Here is a 21,032-nt window from a genome sequence, read left to right as displayed (position 1 = left end):
AAATGATAAGTATAAAGTATAAAAGTTTAGTGTTGTCTATATGGGTGTCTAAGGGTATGGGATACAAAGTCACTGACTGTCGACAGTGGGTCGTGGTAGTTGATGGCTGGATGTATGGGCGTCAGTCATCGGTTGTTACGATAAGCGCTAGACGGGCCAGAAGAGCTAGTACTGCTAGATTTTCGCCTTAGTTTGTGCATATCATGATGTGTGTGCTGCATAGGGACTGAGTTGCATTCACTGGTGGGACATGCTCTGTGTGTGATGGGATGTGTAAGCATTTGTATGACTCGGTTGGTCTAAAAGCCGAATTGGGTTCTCTAGGTGAGCCGGTGCATTTAGAGCATCTCGTATGTGTGAATTCCTATGTGGGCGTAGTATGGCCTGATGCTTGGTTTATGGGAGTCTTGTCATCACATTTATGCTACAAGAGCCATTGTATTTCTTATTTGTTGTATTGCATGGTGAGAATGTGCGGTTTTAAGTTATGAGTAAGGGTGGTGGGCGTAACCCACAAAAAGACCTTGGGAGTGAGACCCATGGTGACAGAAAGACCTTGGAAGTGAGACCCACAGCAACATGAAGACCTTTAGAGTGAGACCCACGACAACAGAAAGACCCTGGGGTGAGACCCATGGTAGCAGATTATGTTGTGAGTGACAGGAAGGGATGTGTCAGGGAAATGGTGTAGTAGCCTATAATAGGCTGTTAACAGGTTTGTATATGGAGTTGGGCGTCAGTGTGTGTGCAATGTGGGTCCCAATAACCGTTTATGTGTAGTTTACTTTATGGTTATATATTTGAAATAAGGTAGGCATTGGACATGGCATAGTATGACGTTGCATTGACATAAATTGCATGGGGTGTTATGGGAAGAGTTTTATCTTTAACCTATAGCCTTTCTGTAATATCTCGAAATGTGGAAATAAATAATAATTATTTTAAAACGGTGTTTGAGGACATTATTGAATATTTGAGAATTTAAGATAAAATAATAATTTATGTTGTTTGAGAAAATAGGAAAGTAAAGGTAATTAATTAAATTAATCATTATTAATTATTGTATTTGTGGGTTTAAAGAAAATATTAATTTATTTGGGTATTTGGAGATTTAAGAAAAATGTTTATTTATGTAATTTTGAGGAAATAGGAAATTTAGGTATTTAATTAAATTACTTGGAAGTATTTATGGAAATAAGGAAATAATGATTTAATTTGTATTTTGGTGATTATTGAGTGTTTAATGTTTAAAGAAAATAATTATTTATTGGGGAGTATTTAGGAAAATAATAAAATAAATTAATTTAGTGATTTTTAGAAATTATGGAGTGAAAGTAAAATAAAGAATAAAAGAAATGGGGAGTGGTGAGTGGCATTTTTAGAATTTCACTAACTGGCGCGCCACGTGGCGCGCGCTGGGGCCTCCGCTTGCTGTAGGCGTTGAGTTCCAATTTTAAGGCCAATTTTGAAGTAGAAACAGAAGGAAAATGTCGAGGGAAGAAGAACAGCGCGCAGGGGCTAATTTTTGTGAGAAAATCCAAGATTTAAGAAGGTTTAATCACGGTTTAATTATCCAGGTAAGTAGATAATTATGTATTAAACATTCTGTACAGTTAGAATTTCATTTTGGGTTTAATTTTATTAATTTTTGGAGTTTAATCTATTTTACAGCGTGTATTATTTTAATGGCATTCAAGCACAAAAACGCTGTAAATGGCTAAATTAAGGCAAGCTCCTTCTACCCTTGCAGTCTCCTTTTATTTTATGAACCCCACGCCTTCCCTTAATTCGTTTCGGTGTCGCGTATTAATTATATAAAGTGAGAATGTTATTGGCGTGATTTAATTTAAATTAAATATAAAACTCGTTGGGGTTTTATTTTTGGTGTGCCTATGTGGGATTTTAGGCCGTTAAATTATTTATATTACACAGTTATATTTAATTAAGGTGAGCCACGATTTTATTAATCGCTATTAAACGTTTTACTTCGCAGCGGGAGTGCAAAAAAAGTAAGAAACGGTCGTGTAAAAACAAGCTCCTAACCCTCTTTTCATGATCTTTAATTACCGTGAAAGACCCCGTGATTTCCTGTATTTTATCCTCTCCCTTACACTAATTCGGCACCTAGCATTAATTATTAAATTATTATTTATTTGTTTTAATTTAAATTAAATTCGAGACTTCTGGAGTTTTATTTATTATGTGCCTACGGGGGTTTGTACCGCCCCCATTCCTTTCGAAATGATGCCGAACCCAACTTGAGAACTAGATTCCTAGATGTGCGGGCTTATTTATGGTTTTCTCAGGTTTATTTATGGTTCGATTAGGGCTAACAAGCAGTGGGGCAAGGGTCGGCTGTTTGGTGACGTGGCACAGACTACTGTACGGCCCTAGAGTGAACCGTCTGGTAGACACTCCTAGTCACTGGCCGTTGACCAGTGCCGGGCACTGCTGACTAGCTCTGCCAGTATGTGATTTACTGCACTATTAGATTTATTATATTACTGTTCATGATTTAATATGCACATGGATACGGGTTGCATGTTGGGATATTCATTTATTGAGTATACTTGGACACGGACATTTTAGCTTAGTTATGTTGCATCTAGCATGGGCATATGCATCGCGTGTGCTTTACTATGTGGGCGGAGCATGGCTTGATGTCTGGATGTATGGGCGTCAGTGTATCACGTTGATACTCACTACGCCGTTGCATTTCTATGTGCATTGCATGGTTATTGGTATTTATTAGTTCTTGGACGGGAGAACCGTTCCGAGGGAGCCTATGGCTCGGGTGTCGGGAGTATCGACACGGATACACGGGAGGCGGGACCACCGACCTGGGATGGCGCACTCAGGCTGCTGGAGATATTTGTTGCCTTTCAAAGCAACGGCAGGTTGGTATGGGACTTAGGTGCTGTGCGTCTTGTGTGGGCGCCAAGGACCGGTATGTGCTTTTATTATGCTATACTATTATGTTGTAGCGTCTCATGGTTTGTGTGTACACGGGGGTTGGTGTTCTGGGGGCAGTTTACCGATTCTATGCAGCCTTTAGCTCTTTTTTTTTCTTATGCTTGCTGAGTCTCTCAACTCACTTTATTTTTCCATCATTCCAAGTAGTGGCAATGTGCGCCATGGCAAGGGAGTCAACTTCCAGCGGTAGAGTCGGTATGGTGTACATGCAGTCCCGTCAATCCCTATAACTCTGATGGTTGAGTAGGATCTACTCTATTATTTTGTACTGTGTCAGGTCTTTCCTCGAGTCTCGTGTATGTCGGCACAGGATTCTGTGTTCATTTATTTATCATGTAACCGTTGTGCTAGCGGGGTACCCGTAGTGCATGCATGTGTTTAGCTTTGCTTCCGCTGTCCTTATTTTTGTGTGTGCATGCCAGGGTAGTTTTGGTCTTGTGTTTCATTCTCTTTCCCTTCCGTAGGCGCTCCCGTTCGGATAGTCCGATTGGTTGGGATATTCGGGCGGGGTGCTTACACTTTCTTTCATGAGCTTGCTGAGTCTTGTAACTCACGTTCAGGGGCGGAGTCAGCATAGACCCAGTGCAGGCCATGGCCCTCACTGGGCCTTGGCTCGCCATTAAGTTGGCCCACACTGAGGAAATTATGAAAAAAAATTTAAAAGGAAAATCTTTGTCATATGTTAACAAGAAGAAATTAAATAAATTATATTAATTTTTAATATATTTATATTATTTTTTTTTTCTTTAATAAATTTCGCCCTCACTGAAAATATTTTCTGGCTCCGCCCCTGCTCACGTTTGTTTTCCATCATTCTAGATAAGAGAATTGTCTGCGGTACTAGGTTCATTCGACGGAGTTGGGTCTAGATCGTCGAGTCATGATAGCAAGTGTAGAGCTCTCCTGAACCTAGGTCCTGAGTGTCATGGTGTAACATTTTATAATTTCGAGTTAGATATATGTTATGTAAGCCAAGTGGGCTCCAATGTTTATGTAAGAACGACTATAAGATGTTATGTGATTAAAAAGACATAGTTTTAATAAGGGTGATATTTGAGTTTTTAGCTTGTATTATTATTCTATTTCACTCAAGTGATGACCCTCTCATGGATCCTCTATGCTAGTAGGGGCTTCGGGAGGCGGGCCGTTACAATCAACCTGTAATTTGAAATTGTAATATTAATTAGTAATCATAATTATATATCAAATCATATATATCAACCTGCAAAATATCAATACATCAAAAGTTTTGAAGAATCACATACTTTGTTTTGTTTCATGTGGCAGAAGAATCTCGATGCTGTTATCCTATATAAAAAAACATAAAAATTAATAATTTTTATTAATATCAACTAACAAGGTGTTCACGAGTCTGTAAACGAGTTAGCTCACGAGCCTCTATTCGAGACAGCTCATGAGCTTATAATCAAGGCACATCATGAGTCTCTATTCGACCCAACTCGCGAGCTAACGAGCTAAATTTTATCGAGTTTAAGTTCAACTCATTTACAAATTTAATTTTAAACTTAGAGTAAGTTTATCTCATTTATCTTGACAAATAAATTCAACTAAATTTTTATGAAGTCCAACACCAATTGAGCCCAAATAACTTGGCTCATTTGCACCTACTAGTCCTCACCTCAGCAGCGCACGCACCGTTCTTTGCTTCAGTTATCTTTGTAATTACAAAAAACAACGGGGAGTGAGTGAGCGAGTGCTGTGGTTGGGACTTGGGAGTGGAAGAGAGGGTGGATCCGACGCCAATTACTGAAACTGAAGCTTAGTTTGCCGGATTAATTAAGCCTTAAGGCCTGGATTCTGACCATCTTTTGGAGAAAACCAAGATCTTACACTCCATTTAATAATAAAATACCTACTTCCTGGTGGTATAATAATTACAAGGGTAATGTTAGGTTTAGTAATAATAAATTTATTTTATTTTTAAATAAAATATTTTTATTGTATTTTATTTTATTTTTTAATATTTAAATAATTTATTAAATTATATTTATTTCTAATTAATAAATTTATTTAAATTTTAAAAATAAAATATTATATATACTTATTATCAAAAAAATAATATTAAATTTTATTTCATATTTTAAATGTTTGCCTGTGACACTGGATATAATTATATTGTAATATCCCATTTACATGATAATGTGATATTAGTGATTATTTTTTAGATGTGTTTAGGATTGTAATCCACTTTAGTTAAGTTGAGCTTTGTTTAGTACAAATTTGGCTCATTAGGATTCTAGGGATCTTGGACTTTTAAGTGCAGTTCAAAAATGTATTTGGACTCTTGCTCAACTCGTTAAAAACTCATTTATTATATTAAATGAGTTTAAAGCTCAAGCCAATTTATTTAACGTGATAAACAAGTTTTTGACAAGACAAACTTGAGTTTGCCCAAAAAAAAATTTAATTAAAGTCAATAAAATTTATTTTTATATAACAAATATAAATATAAATTCTCAAAATAAATACAATAATTTTGTTCAAACCAATATAAACATCTTATCACAAATATATTAATAAATAATAAAATAATAAAAATAAAAATATTTATTTCACGAGTCTATTTATAAGCTAAATTAAGTTGAGATTTGTATATTTCAAACTCAACTCAATCATGAGCCAAGCTTCAAATTAAAACTCAAGCTAGATTCGTGGGTGATTTCATGAACAAAGTCTTACCGAATGGAATGTGGAGGTGTTGGCTTACGATCCTTGGATGCAAAAGGTGAAATCTCTCACCTTAAGGGTCCCCCACACACGTGGAAGGAGTTAATCATGGAACACAGTGGCCCCCAAAATAGGAGGCACAGTGTATAGTGCCCACAAGGAACCATCCCCATAAGAGGATGAAATTCCCACACTGCGATTGCCATGACTCAAATCTGCATCATTGAATATAATTTTTTACCCTGTGAACCATTTATACTATGCCTGTGGGGCTATTGGCTTACGATCCTAGGCGTGCTTGACGTAGACTAGGTGGCAATTGGTAAAGGTGATTATTCTAGAACAATTATGGCATGTTTTTTGTCATTGTTGATACAAAAATGTTTTTTTTCTCATGGAAAAGGGGGTGGGACTCACACACTTTCTCTCTCTCTAATATTTCTTACATCGAGAAAATGTTATGTTATCTAAAATGGCTAACATAACAATTTCAATTGTTGATAATTGAGTTGAACACAATCGATTTTTTTTTTTATAAATACAATAACAACAATCATTTCAAACCTTTCATCCCTTGATTTTATAGGGTAAGAAAAGCTAAATTTTATGTGATTTAAAATTTTTTAAGAAAATATTAATATTAATTCATATAAAAACTCATAAATTAATATTAACATTACTCATATAAATATTCTCAAACTAATATTAATTCTCTAATAATAATGTAGTAAAAAAAAGATAATTATATAACCAAGGCAAAGATCATCGAGAGAGGAAAGAATAGATTGATGGAAGGGAATTCCACTTCAGACTTGTTAGATTAAAATGTCACATCACAATAACTTATTCTAAATAGAGCCGACTTAACCAATTTAAGATTTTTAGGTGAAAAATTTTGTTGAGTCCTTTTTTAAAGTATTTTTTTTATAAAAATTTTGTTGAGTCCTTTTTAAAAGTATTTGTTTTATAAAAAAATAAATAATATATTTTTTTATCAAAAAATTTTATTATTTCATTAAATTAAAAAAAAATGAAGTTCAATTAACTATAAAATATGATAATCTTTTAACAATAGTGTCAACTAAAATATAATGTCTCAAAAATCGAAAGAAACTAAACAATCTATTACAATAAATAAAAAAAAATAAAACTAATTTTTCTTAAAGCTCTTAGAAAGTTGATAAAAGTTGAGTAAAAAATTATACATTCCTAATTTTTCTATAAAAGGAAATAACAAAGCATTAAATTAATAACATTAAAAAGATAAAGTTTCCCAATAATGAACAAATTTTTATTTCACAAATATATATTGAACTATATTCAGTTTTATATAAAATTAATTTTTCTTGTCTTTTGAGATGTAAAATTGTTGGTTAAATCTCTATAATCAAATTTATCTAATAAATAATATTCAATAGATAATAATAGTCTTTTACCTGCTTGGATCCAGAAATATGCAATGATTTAAGTTAAAAAACATAAATACTAAAAGCGAGAGAAAAGAAGTGAGAAAAATTGAGATGGGAAAAGTGAGTTTAATGGGAATAGACAATAGTAAAAAAAAATTGGAAAGAGGATGGGAAAGACAAAAGGTTAGATTGTATTTTGAATTTAATTTTTTAAATAAAATATTTATTATTAAAAATAATATATATATATATATGTGTGTGTGTGTGTAAAAATTACACATTTTTGAAATTTTAGAGCCTTGGGCGGCCGCTTATGTCGCTTCACAGGTAATCGTCTTATATTTAATCTTTTAAAACTCAAACATAATAAGCCTAACAATTATTTATAACAAGGCCCAAAAGATTATTTGGATTATAAACCAAATAAAAAGTTTATAATCTAACATTTTTAATCAAAATAGAAAATTCAAAGGACAACAGACACATTATAATTTTTTTTTTTTAACTAGATATATTATGTTAGTTTTAATCTAGTGAAATTAGCACATTAATCATCTAGAACATTTAAAAAAGAACTATGTTCAATAATGTTATCACCTGCTCCATCCTTGAACTCATGGAACACATAAATGAATAAACGACTACACTACTTGAAAAAAAAAAAAAAAATTGAACCCAATACCTTAAACAATAAGGCGCAATCCATCCTATTCTATCAATCAGTAATGAAAACTAGCAACAAAGTTCAAATCCTTGTAGCTGCAGTTATCTACAGGTCAAGCAGTGGAACTAGGTTCGTAAACATACGCCACGTTATCAGATAGGTTTTGCAACTTCTATATATGGCCAAAAAGGAAAAAAAAAAAAAAAAACGAACTACTTTGCTCAATAACAATAATCACACGAGTAATGGTTAATGGATAATAATGGTAGCCATGTGCAGATTTCAACAATTAATGGATAATAAACTTCTGTTCATTCATCTCAATTGATCGAATAGCAGCCATAACCTTAGCCATATGCAGTGGTTTTCTGATCTGAGAGTTCATTCCGGCATGATGAATCTTGATTGTTTCTTCAGGCATTTCATGGCACGTGAGCGCTATGATTGGAATTCGGATGCCATAGTTCCTCTCCTCTTTCCTTATCAGCTTTGTTGCCTCGAATCCATCCATTACTGGCATCTGTTCAACAAGGATGCTTAGAGAATTCGTTTACAAAATTAGCCTATATAAAAGGCTATGAAGACAATTAAAATTGTGTTTGTTGAAATACCTCACAGTCCATGAAGATATAGTCATAGGGGAGAGTTTGAGGATGTCCATCCCTCATTTGATCGCCTAGAACTTTGCAGACTCGATCAAAAGCCTCTTTCCCATCGCAGCAAGTCTCAACAATCGCTCCAAGCTTACTAAGAAAAACAGTGGCCAACTTTCGTAATATCTGTTGGTCTTCAACAATCAAAACATTTTTTCCATTCAAGGGTTTGTTGCCGCGTCTTAGATGATCATGATCATGCTCATACTCATGTATTACAGCCTGCTGAGCCCCGGAGCTGGCTGCAGAGTCGGTGGTAGCATTAGGCGGAACACTTGATTCCACGTCTTGAATTGTTTCGCTTGTTATGATGGGGGAATTGCATTGGTTCCAGCTTCCAAATTCAGGTAGTAGTCCCAGGACTTGTTTCAAATATGATCCATGAAATGGTTTCGATACAAAGTAATCAAATTGAAGAACGGACTTGGCTTCTTTGCGGGCTTTCGTACGTGTGACCGGATTCTCTAACAGGACTACCTTGCACAGGGAGTCCACCATGCATTTCTTGAAATTTTCCACAATCGAACATAGTTCCAAGAAAGATTCAGAAGCAGCATCGAGTATAATTAGTACCAAGTTTGATGAACCTCTGGAACTGCACTTTCTGTAGTTAAGTACTGCACTGTGGTCAAGTCCATCAAGCTTGGTCCCTGAAGAGCTACAGTTGGCTCCTGAATTGGAGCCAGATGCGGTCGTGTTATCAATCACTCGCGACTGATTTTTCTCCGGACTGCTCTGAGAACTGTCCAACTTGTACTTTAGCTTGTTCAGAATGTAAGAAAGATCTTTCCCCCTCTTGCATGTTGACACCTTTATGTGATAGCTCTCGATGAACCTCCTTGAGATTCTTCTTCGTTCATCTCCTGCAATTACGAGTACAACATGGGAACGATCTGATTGGGGACAACGAATCAGGGGAAAGTTTTGATGAGAATCAGCTGGAGGGCTATCAATGTTGATGCTGATATGGTCTCCTGGTTCTTCAATGTCAGCCGGAAAAGGCTGGCTCGTAGCAAGAAAAATATTGAACCTGAAGCGTGTCCCTCGTTCCCCAGGCTCTTTGTCAACAATTTTGATCTCTCCGCCCATTAGACGAACCTGCATATATACTTTGAAGTCTGTCAGAGTTCAATGCTGCAAATTCTTAATAGCATTTAGACCTTTTTATTTTTAGTTTCACAAACTAAAGAAATTGGACTGTGGAGGAGGAAAGTAAGCATGCATAACTTACTAGAGATTGAACGATGCCGAGTCCCAAACCACAGCCTTCCTGTTCAGGATCTGCGTCTTTAACCTGAACAAAGTTTTCAAAAACTGAGTCTTGCTTGTCTTTGGGGATTCCCTTCCCTGTATCATCCACCTCGATTTCAAACTCCATACAGTTGGGATTCTGCTGGACAGTTTGAAGGCTATCCAATTCAGTGAAACTTCCATGGTTCTTGAAAAACAGCCTTGACAAACGGCTCAGGAAACCAGTGCGGTTAGAAGCAATTATTTCATTTTCCTTGCTCTTTTTCTTCACAACAGCACGAATTGAGACATGGCCGTCTGATGTAAACTTAACAGCATTGCTGATTAAGTTGCACAAGATCTGCTTGATTTTCCCCCTGTCTCCTTTAACTTGGGAATGTTTAAAGATTGAGCCGTCACAATGATCAAATACAACATCTACGCCTTTCTTGATGCCCACAACATAGTACATATCAGCAACGTGCTCAAGAAGGTCTGCCAAGTTGAAATCTTCTTCTTGGAGTTGCATTTTACCAGCTTCGATTTTGCTTCTGTCGAGAACACAACTCAATATCCCTACGACAGTTCGATCGAGCAAATACTGTGAGTGATTTACATCTCATCTCATACTCATCTACAGCGACCTATTAAAATGATCACATTATTGCAAGAAGGCTCTGTTTTACTTCAATTTCAAAGATAAACGCTAGAAACTTTGAATATCCGGTGTGGCCTTACCTATGCCTAAATTATAACGACATTCATATCAAGAATGCATTGGTTTGATATGAATTAGACTCACATGATAACAACCAAGATCAAGAACACTAACCGTGAAGGTCCATTACGCAAGTATTCATCTGCTTCAAGTTAGATGAAAGCTCAGAATGAGGAGTGGCCTCGTCAAGACAGAACTCGACCAAACCAGATATGGCGCACAAAGAGGCTCGCACATCGTGGCTTGCACTAGCGAAGGCAAGGCTCTTGTTCATGCTCTTTCTCTCTGCTTGTTGAGTTGCGTCCATTTGTTTCACGAGCGCTGTGCATAAGAACATTTCTCTTCTTGCAGATCTAAAGATTAAAACGATGAAAATGCAGAGAGAGATGACTACTATAACCAAAACAACTACGAGAAAGCTGAGTGCTAGCTTGCTCTTGCTGTGAACCTCGGTTTCCAATCCTTTTGTGGGGAAAGACAGTACATATACCTGGAAAGACAACAAGAAAGAGGTGAGGATTGTACGATGTGTTGAAATCACATAAAACCATTGTATGCTGTGATGTAGGATTGACAAAAATTAAGACCTACCAATGGAACTCCTGCAATTTCAATGTTTGAACAATAGAACGTGCGCTCTGTTCCTCTGATTTTCCCCAAAATGGGGGCAGCTTTGCCTTCACTGATATTGAATGAATTTAGTTCATCGGCATAAACCAAGACGCTGCCATTGTATACCACTATATCAGTGCCTGGTAGCTTGGTTTGAACAAGAACTTGGCTGTTACTTGTAGCTAAATGGAAATCCCCTCCATAAAAATCAATACTCTCGAACCTTTCAGTGACCATTTTGGCTGGAAAACTAATGGAGATCACCCCCCTGCCATCCATGGGCGCAGTGTTGAAAAAGTGAAGGTCTTGAGCTTTGTTCCACCCCAGCCCTAGAGACGAATAAGCGCTCGCAGATCCTATATTCAAGGCTTTCTGGACCATGCTCGTGTTCACTGTCAACAGAGATCTTGTTCCAACCGCTTCTCCATATAGTTGCCCTGTGTCACGATTCACTGGCTGAGTGAACCATAATGATGAACGCGAAGAATTGGAAAACACTGCAAGCGTTTGATCATTGTCGTTGTAGAAGGAATACGACAGCCCATCCAATCCCATAAAAGTAACCTGCGATAGATGCGGGATCGTTGAAAGTGCTACAAACAGAATTGGTGCAACCTGAGAAAATGTAAAAATCTTTCTTAGTTCGATCATCATCAGATCGTATGTATGGGATAGAGTTGAACAGATGAATCGTTGAAAGTGCTACAAACAGGATTGGTGCAACCTCAGAAAATATAAAAAAAAATCTTTATTAGTCGGATCATCATCAGTTCGTATCTATGGAATAGAGTTGAACAGATCATTAACTACTCGCCTCAGTTTGAATGGCTTGAAATGAAAGGTCTGTTCCATTGAGTGATGAACCCAGGGCTCTTGCCAAGTTTAGAACCGACGAATTCAGTGGTGGTAGCAGCTTTGCAGTGTTCTCAATTTCTTTAAAGTACTTGTTTCGGAGATCGTTGGATTTCCAAGTCAGCCAGTGCTCATTTTGTTTTGTCATCAAACATACTTTGATGATCAAGACAGTTGAAATGCCCTGCGAAGCAATCTCTGCTCGCTTACTACGCACGTATCATAAGAAACAAATCACAAGGGAAAAGCGGAGAAAGTTAAGAGACGATTACGAGGAGGAGGACGAAACCGATAATGAGCTTCTTACGGCGAAACCTCGTGTTCTGATCTCCGCAAACTGCACGCAGAAAGAGGAGGAGCATGATTCTTGATCCTGCATTCTTCCTTATTCATCCAAATCAAGCCATGAAACGAAAATTTACACTACTCTCTTGTTTGTATATAAATGTACATAAAACTATTATGTATATAAACCAAATCAGTGCAAAACGAATGAATCACGCGAAAGAGTGGATCGCTTACACAGTTTTTGAACAGGAGAGCTGTTCCAAGTGCAACAATGGCAGCGTGAGAACTTCATGAGATTTTGCTTGTGCGTGAGCTGAGGTGATGAGGAGAGTGCTCTTCTTTTTCCTTTATTTTGTTCGAGAAAGAAACTATGAAGTTAGTTTGAGAAGATGAGGGACAGAATCTCTTGAAATGATCTTCGCTAACCAGAATGAGAATCTATCCACTTTACAGAATCAACTGAGTTCATTGCTATAATTTTCTTTCCTTTTCTTTTCTTTTCTTTTTTTTTTATAGAAAGTTGTTTTTAGTTTCCTAATTATTAGGCGATCTCACAACCACCCTGGCCATACGCAAAGTTTAACAAAAATAGAATTTATAAATAATTGAAACTAATATTTCAATTATTAAAAATTTAAAATTACGTTTAGATTAAAAAAAAAAAAAAAGACTTTAAATTATGTCACTTGAATTACTTACATTGCAAATTCTTCCATCTTTTGAGGTCATCAAACGGCATACGCATTCAATAAAAATGTGTTAAATCAATGTTATTCAAATGGGTTCTCTCTATCCAATAGTAATAACAATGGTATTTTTCTTCACCAGAATAAATAAAATTACAAATTAACACCAAAATAACCCAAGTGCAGTGCCTCTAACACAAAAATTATTATCTCAACCAAGCCGAGAAGAAAAGAAAAGAAAAGCCTCAACCTCGATTTTTCTTTTTCTCTTTTTTCTTTTTTCACTGAGCATCAATAACTGATGCTAGTAACCAAAGCTTCCTTCTTTCTCATTCTAGAACAAAAATTGTCGAAATCAATCAAGAGAAATGTATTCCAGCCTTGTTAAACAGAGATAGTAGGTGCATGAAATCTGCTTGAGCCAGCTTAGAGGACCTCTTCTCTTCAAAACCTCCTTGCTTCAGAACAGACAAAACCTTCTCTTTAAAATCAGACCCTCTTGTGTCCCCATCTTCCACCTCCACCTCCATCTCCATCTCATCATCATCTCTTCCATCATCGATCTCCATGCTCGGATCCTCGCCAGTATCTCCCAGAGCCGATGCATCCATTGCCATCTCCGTATCCTCTGATGAACCGTTCTGCGACAGTTGTAATGCTTGCAAGGTTTTATAGTTCTTCTCCAGTAATGACAGCACGGTTTTTTGTCGAAATATTGAACCTAGGGTCTTATTCTTTCTGTTGAAGCAAATCCGAACCAAACCATCCCATTCTTTAAAGTTCACAGAGGGCTGTGGTCTTCTCGGCTCAATTCTCACCACAGACGAATCAACTTTTGGGGGAGGACGAAAGTTATTTCTTCCAACTTTCAACAAATGGGAAACACGGGAAAGAAGTTGGGTGTTCACAGAAAGACGACAATATAGGGTGTCACCAGCCTGAGCAACGAGTCTCATAGCAAACTCCCTCTGGAACATTATCACCGCACACCTGAATAATGGTCTATGAGACAACAACTTAAAGGTGAGAGGAGAGGAAATCTGGTAAGGGATGTTTGCCACACAGATGTCGAAGTATGGCAGGTCACACTTGAGCACATCTCCCTGGATAACCTGCAACATTGTTGTTACCAGAAACAATCAAATTTCATTCCAAATTATCTACCAGTCACAATAGTCCACCACATTGAAGTTTATAAAAGCAAGTACAACAAAATGAGAGGATGCAACAACAAATGTAATGCTCGAAGAAGTCTACAGGGAAAAGTTAGAATCAGGGGTAAAGCTACATGTATGTGAGGGTGGGCAATTGCCCCCCTCTCAACTTCTAAAATTGCCCTTGGACCCTTAACATTGTACGTATAAATTATTATGCCCTCTAGCATTTGCCCCCTGAAATAAAAAAAGATGGGAGGCAATTATGTCAAAAAAATTTAGTACATAGATTTGAGACTTCTGCCTCCCATACCCGAGGTCCTGACTCCGCCACTGGCTAGAATCAATAGCAACTGCCAATACGACTCTCTAACTCTTAACAGGATTTCAAGGGGCTAACAAACTAAGGCATCGATGACAATGTATTAGAGATACAGTTCAACCTAATCCTAACGCCACAACTACATTCACGGAACCAAGATTACTCGGTCAAAACAAAGGAGATTGCAACTGATATTCAAAGCCAACAGTTACATCGTGATATTGTTTTTGATTTCAAAATAGCTTATGTATAGGAGGATAGTTTGTATATAAATTATCTGCTGTATACACTCCAGAAGATAAGAATGAAAATCTTCTATTAATCCTTCTTCTTCCAATAAAAGCTTACACAATGCAACACAAAATATACAACATGCTCCACATACATGCTGCAAACTGAAAATTCATACCATTGTGTTAATCCGAGAACATACTCAACGATATTAAACATTTGAACAGATTTGAATGTGGAAACTGGAAGGCAAACATCCATGAGACAATCCAAAATACATATAAATAAATATATTATACATACATACATACATATGTAGAGAGAGAGAGAACATAACACATAGTCAGCATTAGTTTCCTTCGCAGAATCAAAAGAACTGAAAACTTTGAAACAACGTAGTTCCCAATTCTAGACCCTTTCCTTTCAAGCCAAACACCTACTGTGTTTTGACGGAAAAATTCATCAGACTCTCTCCCCCATGCAATACTGTTCAAGTTTTGTGAATAAAAATTCAGGAAGATGAAAGTTTTGCATAGTTTCCCACTTTCCCTTCTTAACTTATATTACCATGCGACATTCTTCACAACCAGCAAATATTATTTTTTATGTTTCCACAACGGACTTGATTCTAAGAACAAGCCTCCCCAAAACTTATTTTCTCAACCAGTTCGTTTTCACTGGTTCCAAACAGAAACAGCAAACAATTGTTTCCTTCTCAGATTTACAGGGACTCCTGAAACTGTGTGTTCTCAAACAAATTCAGTTCCCAGAAAAAGCTTACCAATCTGGCTGACTGACTGTAAAACGAAAACGCAGAAAGAAAAAAAAAAAAAGTTCTGAAGGATAGGAAACAAAAAGAGACCTTGAGGCGGTTGGAGAAGGGCGTGCCCTGGAAGCGCCGCTCCAACTCGAGGACCATACGAGGATCAAGCTCCACGGCCACGACGGACTTGCCGGCTTCGAGGAGCTTCTTGGTGAGGTTTCCGGTACCGGGACCAATCTCGAGCACCACATCGGTGCTCTTGATTCCGGATTTCTGAATGATTGTGTTGATCAGAAGAGGATTCTTGAGTATGTGCTGCCCCTTAGACTTGTGGAACTGAATCCCTCCCTGGTAGTGGGGGTTCGCCGCTCCGCCGCGCTGCGGCGGCTTCTCCTTCTTCATCTTCCCTCCCGCCATCTCCGACCACGAACGATGGCAACAAACACCGGCGCGAACTAGGGTTTTCACTGAGCGGATCTCTTTCGCTTCGAATTGAATTGTATTTTATCGTTTACTGGGCTTCTTCATAACTGGGCTTCTTGACTTTATTTCTAAAAACTCAGCTGGCAGCTGCTACAGTCAAGCAAATTAAATTCTCCTTATTATTAAAAATAATAATCCGGTCGGCGTTAATATCACTATCTATTAGATTATTACTAAAGCAAGTAAAGTAATTTTATTTTTTTAAAGACAATTTAAATATGCTAATATTCACACACTTACAAATTTTTAAAATTAAAAATTTATTACAAAATTAAAATAAAACTAAAATTTAGCATTTTATAATTTATCCTCAATTAAAAAATAAATTATTAAAAATTTAACTCTATTATTTTAAATTGTAAATTCAATTTTAAATTTATTAATTGAGATATTTAATTTTTTATTTAATTTTAGTTATAAATTATAATTTATTATTTTAAAAATTCTATATGCAACTAACTTTTGTACTCTATACACTCACATTTTTATATAAAATTATTTTCACCCTTATTTGTAGTCATCCACCATCGTACTTTACTTGTAGCCACCAATCATCGTCGGTGGCCCAAGCTTCCATTGGCGACAGTGTTCTCGCCAGTTGTGACAAACACGATCGCCATCAACTTCCACCTCTCACTCATTATCGCACTCATTTTTTTCTCTCTTTCTGTCTTTCTCCCTTTCCCTCTCTCATATCGGTGTCACTCCCACCAGAACTCATTTCCCTTTCTTTCTTTTTCCCATTTGTCGACATTTCTCATGGCCAGCATCATCGCACCCAAATCCCAAAGTACAAAGGCTTTGGAAGCACCCCCGAATCCGAACGTCTGGGGCATCTGAACGCACCTAAACCCTAGAGATTCAGGTAAAATAATGACATTCGCGAGGAACTGTCGATAAGAAAGAAAGATAAAGGGGGAGAGAAATAGGTTCAGTGGGAGCGACTCTAACAAGAGAGAGAGGGCGAGATGATGGATAGGAGGTAGAGAGCTACTGAAAACTATCAGTGGGAGTTTGGGTTGCTGGCAATGATGGATGATGATAGCTGATGACAAGCGATGCAAGAAAGATAGTAGTGTATAAGGATATTTTTTAAAAATATTTATAAAATTATAAAAGATGACTGTAAGGAGCAAAACACTTAGTTACAAATAAAATTTTTCTTATTGTTATTTCATTTTACGTAACACGCCCCTGTATAAAAAATTAGGCAAGGGGGAGAAAAAGTCACCCATTTTTACCACTATCTCTATAATAATTGAAATAAGACTTTTATATAAAAATTAACAAGTCAAGAAGAGTTGATTTATAAGTAATAAGCAATTTTTTTTATAAAGACACTTTTTCACTAAAAATCATGATTAATATACAAATGTGGGGTGATAAACTACATACAATTTGTTCACCTTTATTAAGGGTTTGTATTGAGAATAAAAAAATCTTACATTAAATACAAGTTAAAAGAAGAATTGTGACTCATGAATAAAAAATATTCTCTTTATCCACAAATTTCATTTTCAAAACAAAACAAAACCATACCTCAATGTATAAACATTATATATTGTGATTTATGTCAATTTAAATAGAGAATAATTTGACGTAATCATTTTTTAACCACATCAATTAATAAACTGATTAACTTCTCTTGACCGGCATGAGGATAATCTAAAATAAATGGCGGATGAGTATCTATGGATGTTGAAAAATGGAAATAAATTCAAACAAAGAGCAATGTAATTATATTTTACTTTTACATATTTAATATCATTTTCAAAAGTAAAAGTAAAATTGCGCATTGCATATGTCTTTCCCAAGTCCTCACTTCGTTGCTTAATTATCCAAATTTGAAGAAATCATCTATTAAATTGAAAAGAATAATATTTTATGTGATAAATAATTTCTTCTACTCTACCCAATTTATATTTATTTCTCACCTTATATTACTAATAAATAATTATACGTGATTAGTATCGATATAAATTATAAAAAGAAAATAGCCAAATACATAAAAGGAAAAGTTTCAAGTATGAGACGGCATTACAAGCACACACACAAAAAAAAAAAAAACATCTTGAGAATTTAAACAACAAAGCATGACATGACAACCATAAACCATACATACATACAAAAAAAAAAAAAGAGTAGAGTACAGTAGAATTAGCAAAGATTATTTGGTCTTAGATGTTGATTTCGGCCTCTTCACTATCAAAACCGGGCACTTGACATTCTGTGCACAGTGGTTGCTCACGCTTCCAAGAAATGCCCTAAAAATAAAAATAAATAATGAAAAATATTAATTTTAATAAAATCATAAGATTTTTATTAATCAATCTTTTAATTAAAATGCTATTATGTGATCGGGTTTTTCCAAGCAAGGGTGGACCCACCTCTTGATGAGGCCGTATCCGTGGCTTCCCATCACCACCATGTCAATTCCCAGCTTCTCCACCGCTTGGCAGATCACGTCCCTTGGATCTCCGGTCTCCACTCTAGTCTCCACCTTAACCTGCAACACCACCAAGTACCTGATAAGAACCTCCCAAGATAACTAAAATGACAGATTTAACCTCCACAACCACTGAAATAGCGAGACGTACCGCGTGACGGGGAGCGGCCTCCCGGCAGAGCCTCTTGGCCTTCTCCATCACGCAATCCGCCACCTCGTTGACGAACCTCTCCATTGCCGCCACTATCTCCGACGAAAACAGGTATCCTGAGAGAACAAAACAAAATCACTAAAAACGCCACCGAAAAATCGCTCGGATCAAATTCGATCGCAATTTCATCGCACCATCGCCGATCGATCTTCTATCTTAATTAGTTACCTGTTCCGTCCAGGGCCGAGTAAACCGACCGAGGCTCCCTCGCGTAGAGCAGGACGATAGTATCTGCCGAATTCGCCACGTTGTTGAGGCACCACGAGAGAGCGTGCATGCTCTCCTCGCCTTCGTCGACGGCCACCAGGATCCTCCGTTCCTTATCCCCTCCGTCGGCCATTATACATATATAATATACGATCGATCAGACGGCTTGGAATGCTTGATAAAACAGACTTTTTACTATTGCTTGATCACTCAGGCTGCCGTGGCGTGTATATATAGAGAGAGTGCTGCCCCGTAAGAATATCCACACGATGAAGTTGAAATCTGTTGGCGGTTTCTTGGATTGGGGGGCTCTTGGTTTTGGAGACGGTGGGCCGCTTTGCAGTTTGCAGCCACAACTCAACTCTGCCCACATTAAAATATTAGATATACTCTTTTAAAATGATGTCTTCATATAATTTATTAAGAAATAAAGAAATATTACATTATTAGCCAAGTATAAGTCGAGCAATTTAATAAATAATATCTAAATATCAATTTGATAAATTACAAATTTAATCGTGACACACAAGAGTTAAAAGCTCAATTTATAATTTATCTTTCTTGATAAAAAAGGGTAATAGCTCAAGAACAACCACCCAAAAAAATATTACATTATTTATTTGCATGCACATTTATTATATTATATAATTAAATGCCCCCTTTGGGAATGATTTTATCATTAAATTATGTAAAAATTACAAAAATTAACTATATTTTAAAAAAATAATTTTAATTATTTTTCTAAAAAATAATAATTTTAACTACTCAAACAAATTAATTGCACTCTATAATCACTTTATCAGTTTTGACCTTGCTAACTAATTTTGTAAATCTGTCATTTTATTTAAATTTTAACCTAAACAATTTTAATTTTATCACATTTCTAGTTTAAGTACATTTTTTCGAAAAAACAAATATAGATATAAAGTGTAATTAATTTATTTGTGTAATTATAGAGTATAATTAGTTTGTTTAAATAATTAATTTTAAAAAAAATAAAAAATGATTGTACATAATTTTGAATTAATTATGAATTCTTCATAAGTTGGGAGCTGGGAAGGAATCCGGAGTCCCATACGACTTTAATGATAGAATTATGCTACATATACACTATTTTTGTACATTTTAGACTACACAAGGGGTATTATGACCAAAATATCCTACGTCTCTCCATGTGTCTCACGCGCCTCTATGCCTCATGAGAGATATTTTTGTCATTGATACACGTTTGTATAGCCTAAGATGTACACAAATATGTACCAATAACATTATTCTTAATGATATACTAATAATCACACAACACTTGTACTTGGTGGTGTTTGTATAAGTCATCCCGTCATCCAGGCTCGCCGATATGGGAATATTATGAAGTGCCCTAGTGGTATCTTTTAATCATACGGATAAACTTGTTTAAGTTACAAGAGAAAGAAAGGAAATCATCTAGATTCTAGAAGTTAATTCTAATGTCGGATAGGGGTAAGGTGGGAAATATGGAAGATAAAAGTGGGAAATAAGTTATTATATTTTTGTTTTAAAATTAATTTAGTTATTATATTTTAAAAATAATTTAATAATTCATTATATTTTCAAATTTATGGTCAATTTGAGCAGAGTAGTTTACAAAATGTTAAATAAATTATTATATTTTTAGATTTAAAGTCATATTATTTATTATTATAAATATTTTATTAACATCGTTTAATAATATTTTAATTCTAATAATAATATCAACTTTATCTCAATGAAAATAATCTCATACAATCATAAATTTGAGTTTAGCCTTAAATTCATAGTTAAAAAATAGTAACAAAAAATGTGACGTGGCTAATTTTTGAAATATTTAAAAATTAATGAGACTTATTTGAAAATTCAATAAGTCACGTAACCAAAATTTAAAAAGTGTATAAATAATTTAGGCTGCATTCTCTTTATTATTTTCAAATCATTTTTAGTTTTCAATTTTAAAAATACATTTTTAAAATAAAAAAAAATTATAAAGAAAACTCAAAACAACAAAAAGTTGTTTTGAGTGTTTTCATTCAAAATAAACTTTAAACTCAAAACATATTTATTTATTTATTCATATTTTATTATTATAATAGAAAAAATATTACAAAATTTATTAATTTTAAAATGTATATATTTTTTTAATCATATATTAACATTAAATATTTCTAATTTACTGAATAATCAAATTTATTGAATAAAATAATATTAAAAAATTATTTTTAAAATTTCAAAGAGAACGTATTTTCTAATTTTCTGTTTTGAAAAATAGGTTTTTAAAATAACAAAGAGAAAGCATTTTCAATTTCCTAAAAGTAGATTATCAAAATAAAAATTTGAAAATGAATTCAAAACTCAAAATTAAAAATTGAAAATCAAAGAAAACGTAATCTTAATTATTTCTATTATATAATTCTTATTATTTTTGTAAAAACT

General features: G+C 35.3%; 3 protein-coding genes across 3 annotated transcripts; all 3 read right to left on the bottom strand.

Annotated features, from left to right (window-relative positions):
• Positions 1 to 7,859: 7,859 nt before the first annotated feature.
• LOC127786837 (histidine kinase CKI1-like) lies at positions 7,860 to 11,965 on the bottom strand. The gene is made up of 6 exons (XM_052314529.1): positions 11,762 to 11,965; positions 10,927 to 11,562; positions 10,450 to 10,825; positions 9,619 to 10,193; positions 8,346 to 9,485; positions 7,860 to 8,254 (listed from the first exon to the last, which is right to left on the bottom strand). The coding sequence occupies exons 1-6, from the start codon at positions 11,945 to 11,947 to the stop codon at positions 8,024 to 8,026; spliced, it is 3,144 nt and encodes a 1,047-aa protein (XP_052170489.1). The 5' UTR covers positions 11,948 to 11,965; the 3' UTR covers positions 7,860 to 8,023.
• Positions 11,966 to 12,831: 866 nt separating this feature from the next.
• Positions 12,832 to 15,774, bottom strand: LOC127795294 (ribosomal RNA small subunit methyltransferase). The gene is made up of 2 exons (XM_052326894.1): positions 15,343 to 15,774; positions 12,832 to 13,885 (listed from the first exon to the last, which is right to left on the bottom strand). Exons 1-2 carry the CDS (start codon positions 15,658 to 15,660, stop codon positions 13,133 to 13,135), a joined length of 1,071 nt encoding a protein of 356 aa, XP_052182854.1. The 5' UTR covers positions 15,661 to 15,774; the 3' UTR covers positions 12,832 to 13,132.
• Positions 15,775 to 17,716: 1,942 nt separating this feature from the next.
• On the bottom strand, positions 17,717 to 18,841 carry LOC127811848 (universal stress protein PHOS32-like). Its single transcript, XM_052352037.1, has 4 exons — positions 18,552 to 18,841; positions 18,324 to 18,439; positions 18,114 to 18,232; positions 17,717 to 17,990 (listed from the first exon to the last, which is right to left on the bottom strand). Exons 1-4 carry the CDS (start codon positions 18,721 to 18,723, stop codon positions 17,894 to 17,896), a joined length of 504 nt encoding a protein of 167 aa, XP_052207997.1. The 5' UTR covers positions 18,724 to 18,841; the 3' UTR covers positions 17,717 to 17,893.
• Positions 18,842 to 21,032: the final 2,191 nt, after the last annotated feature.

This window comes from Diospyros lotus, chromosome 1, assembly GCF_014633365.1.
Source record: "Diospyros lotus cultivar Yz01 chromosome 1, ASM1463336v1, whole genome shotgun sequence".
Taxonomy (NCBI): Eukaryota; Viridiplantae; Streptophyta; class Magnoliopsida; order Ericales; family Ebenaceae; genus Diospyros; species Diospyros lotus.
This window is presented reverse-complemented; position numbering and strand designations above follow the sequence as displayed.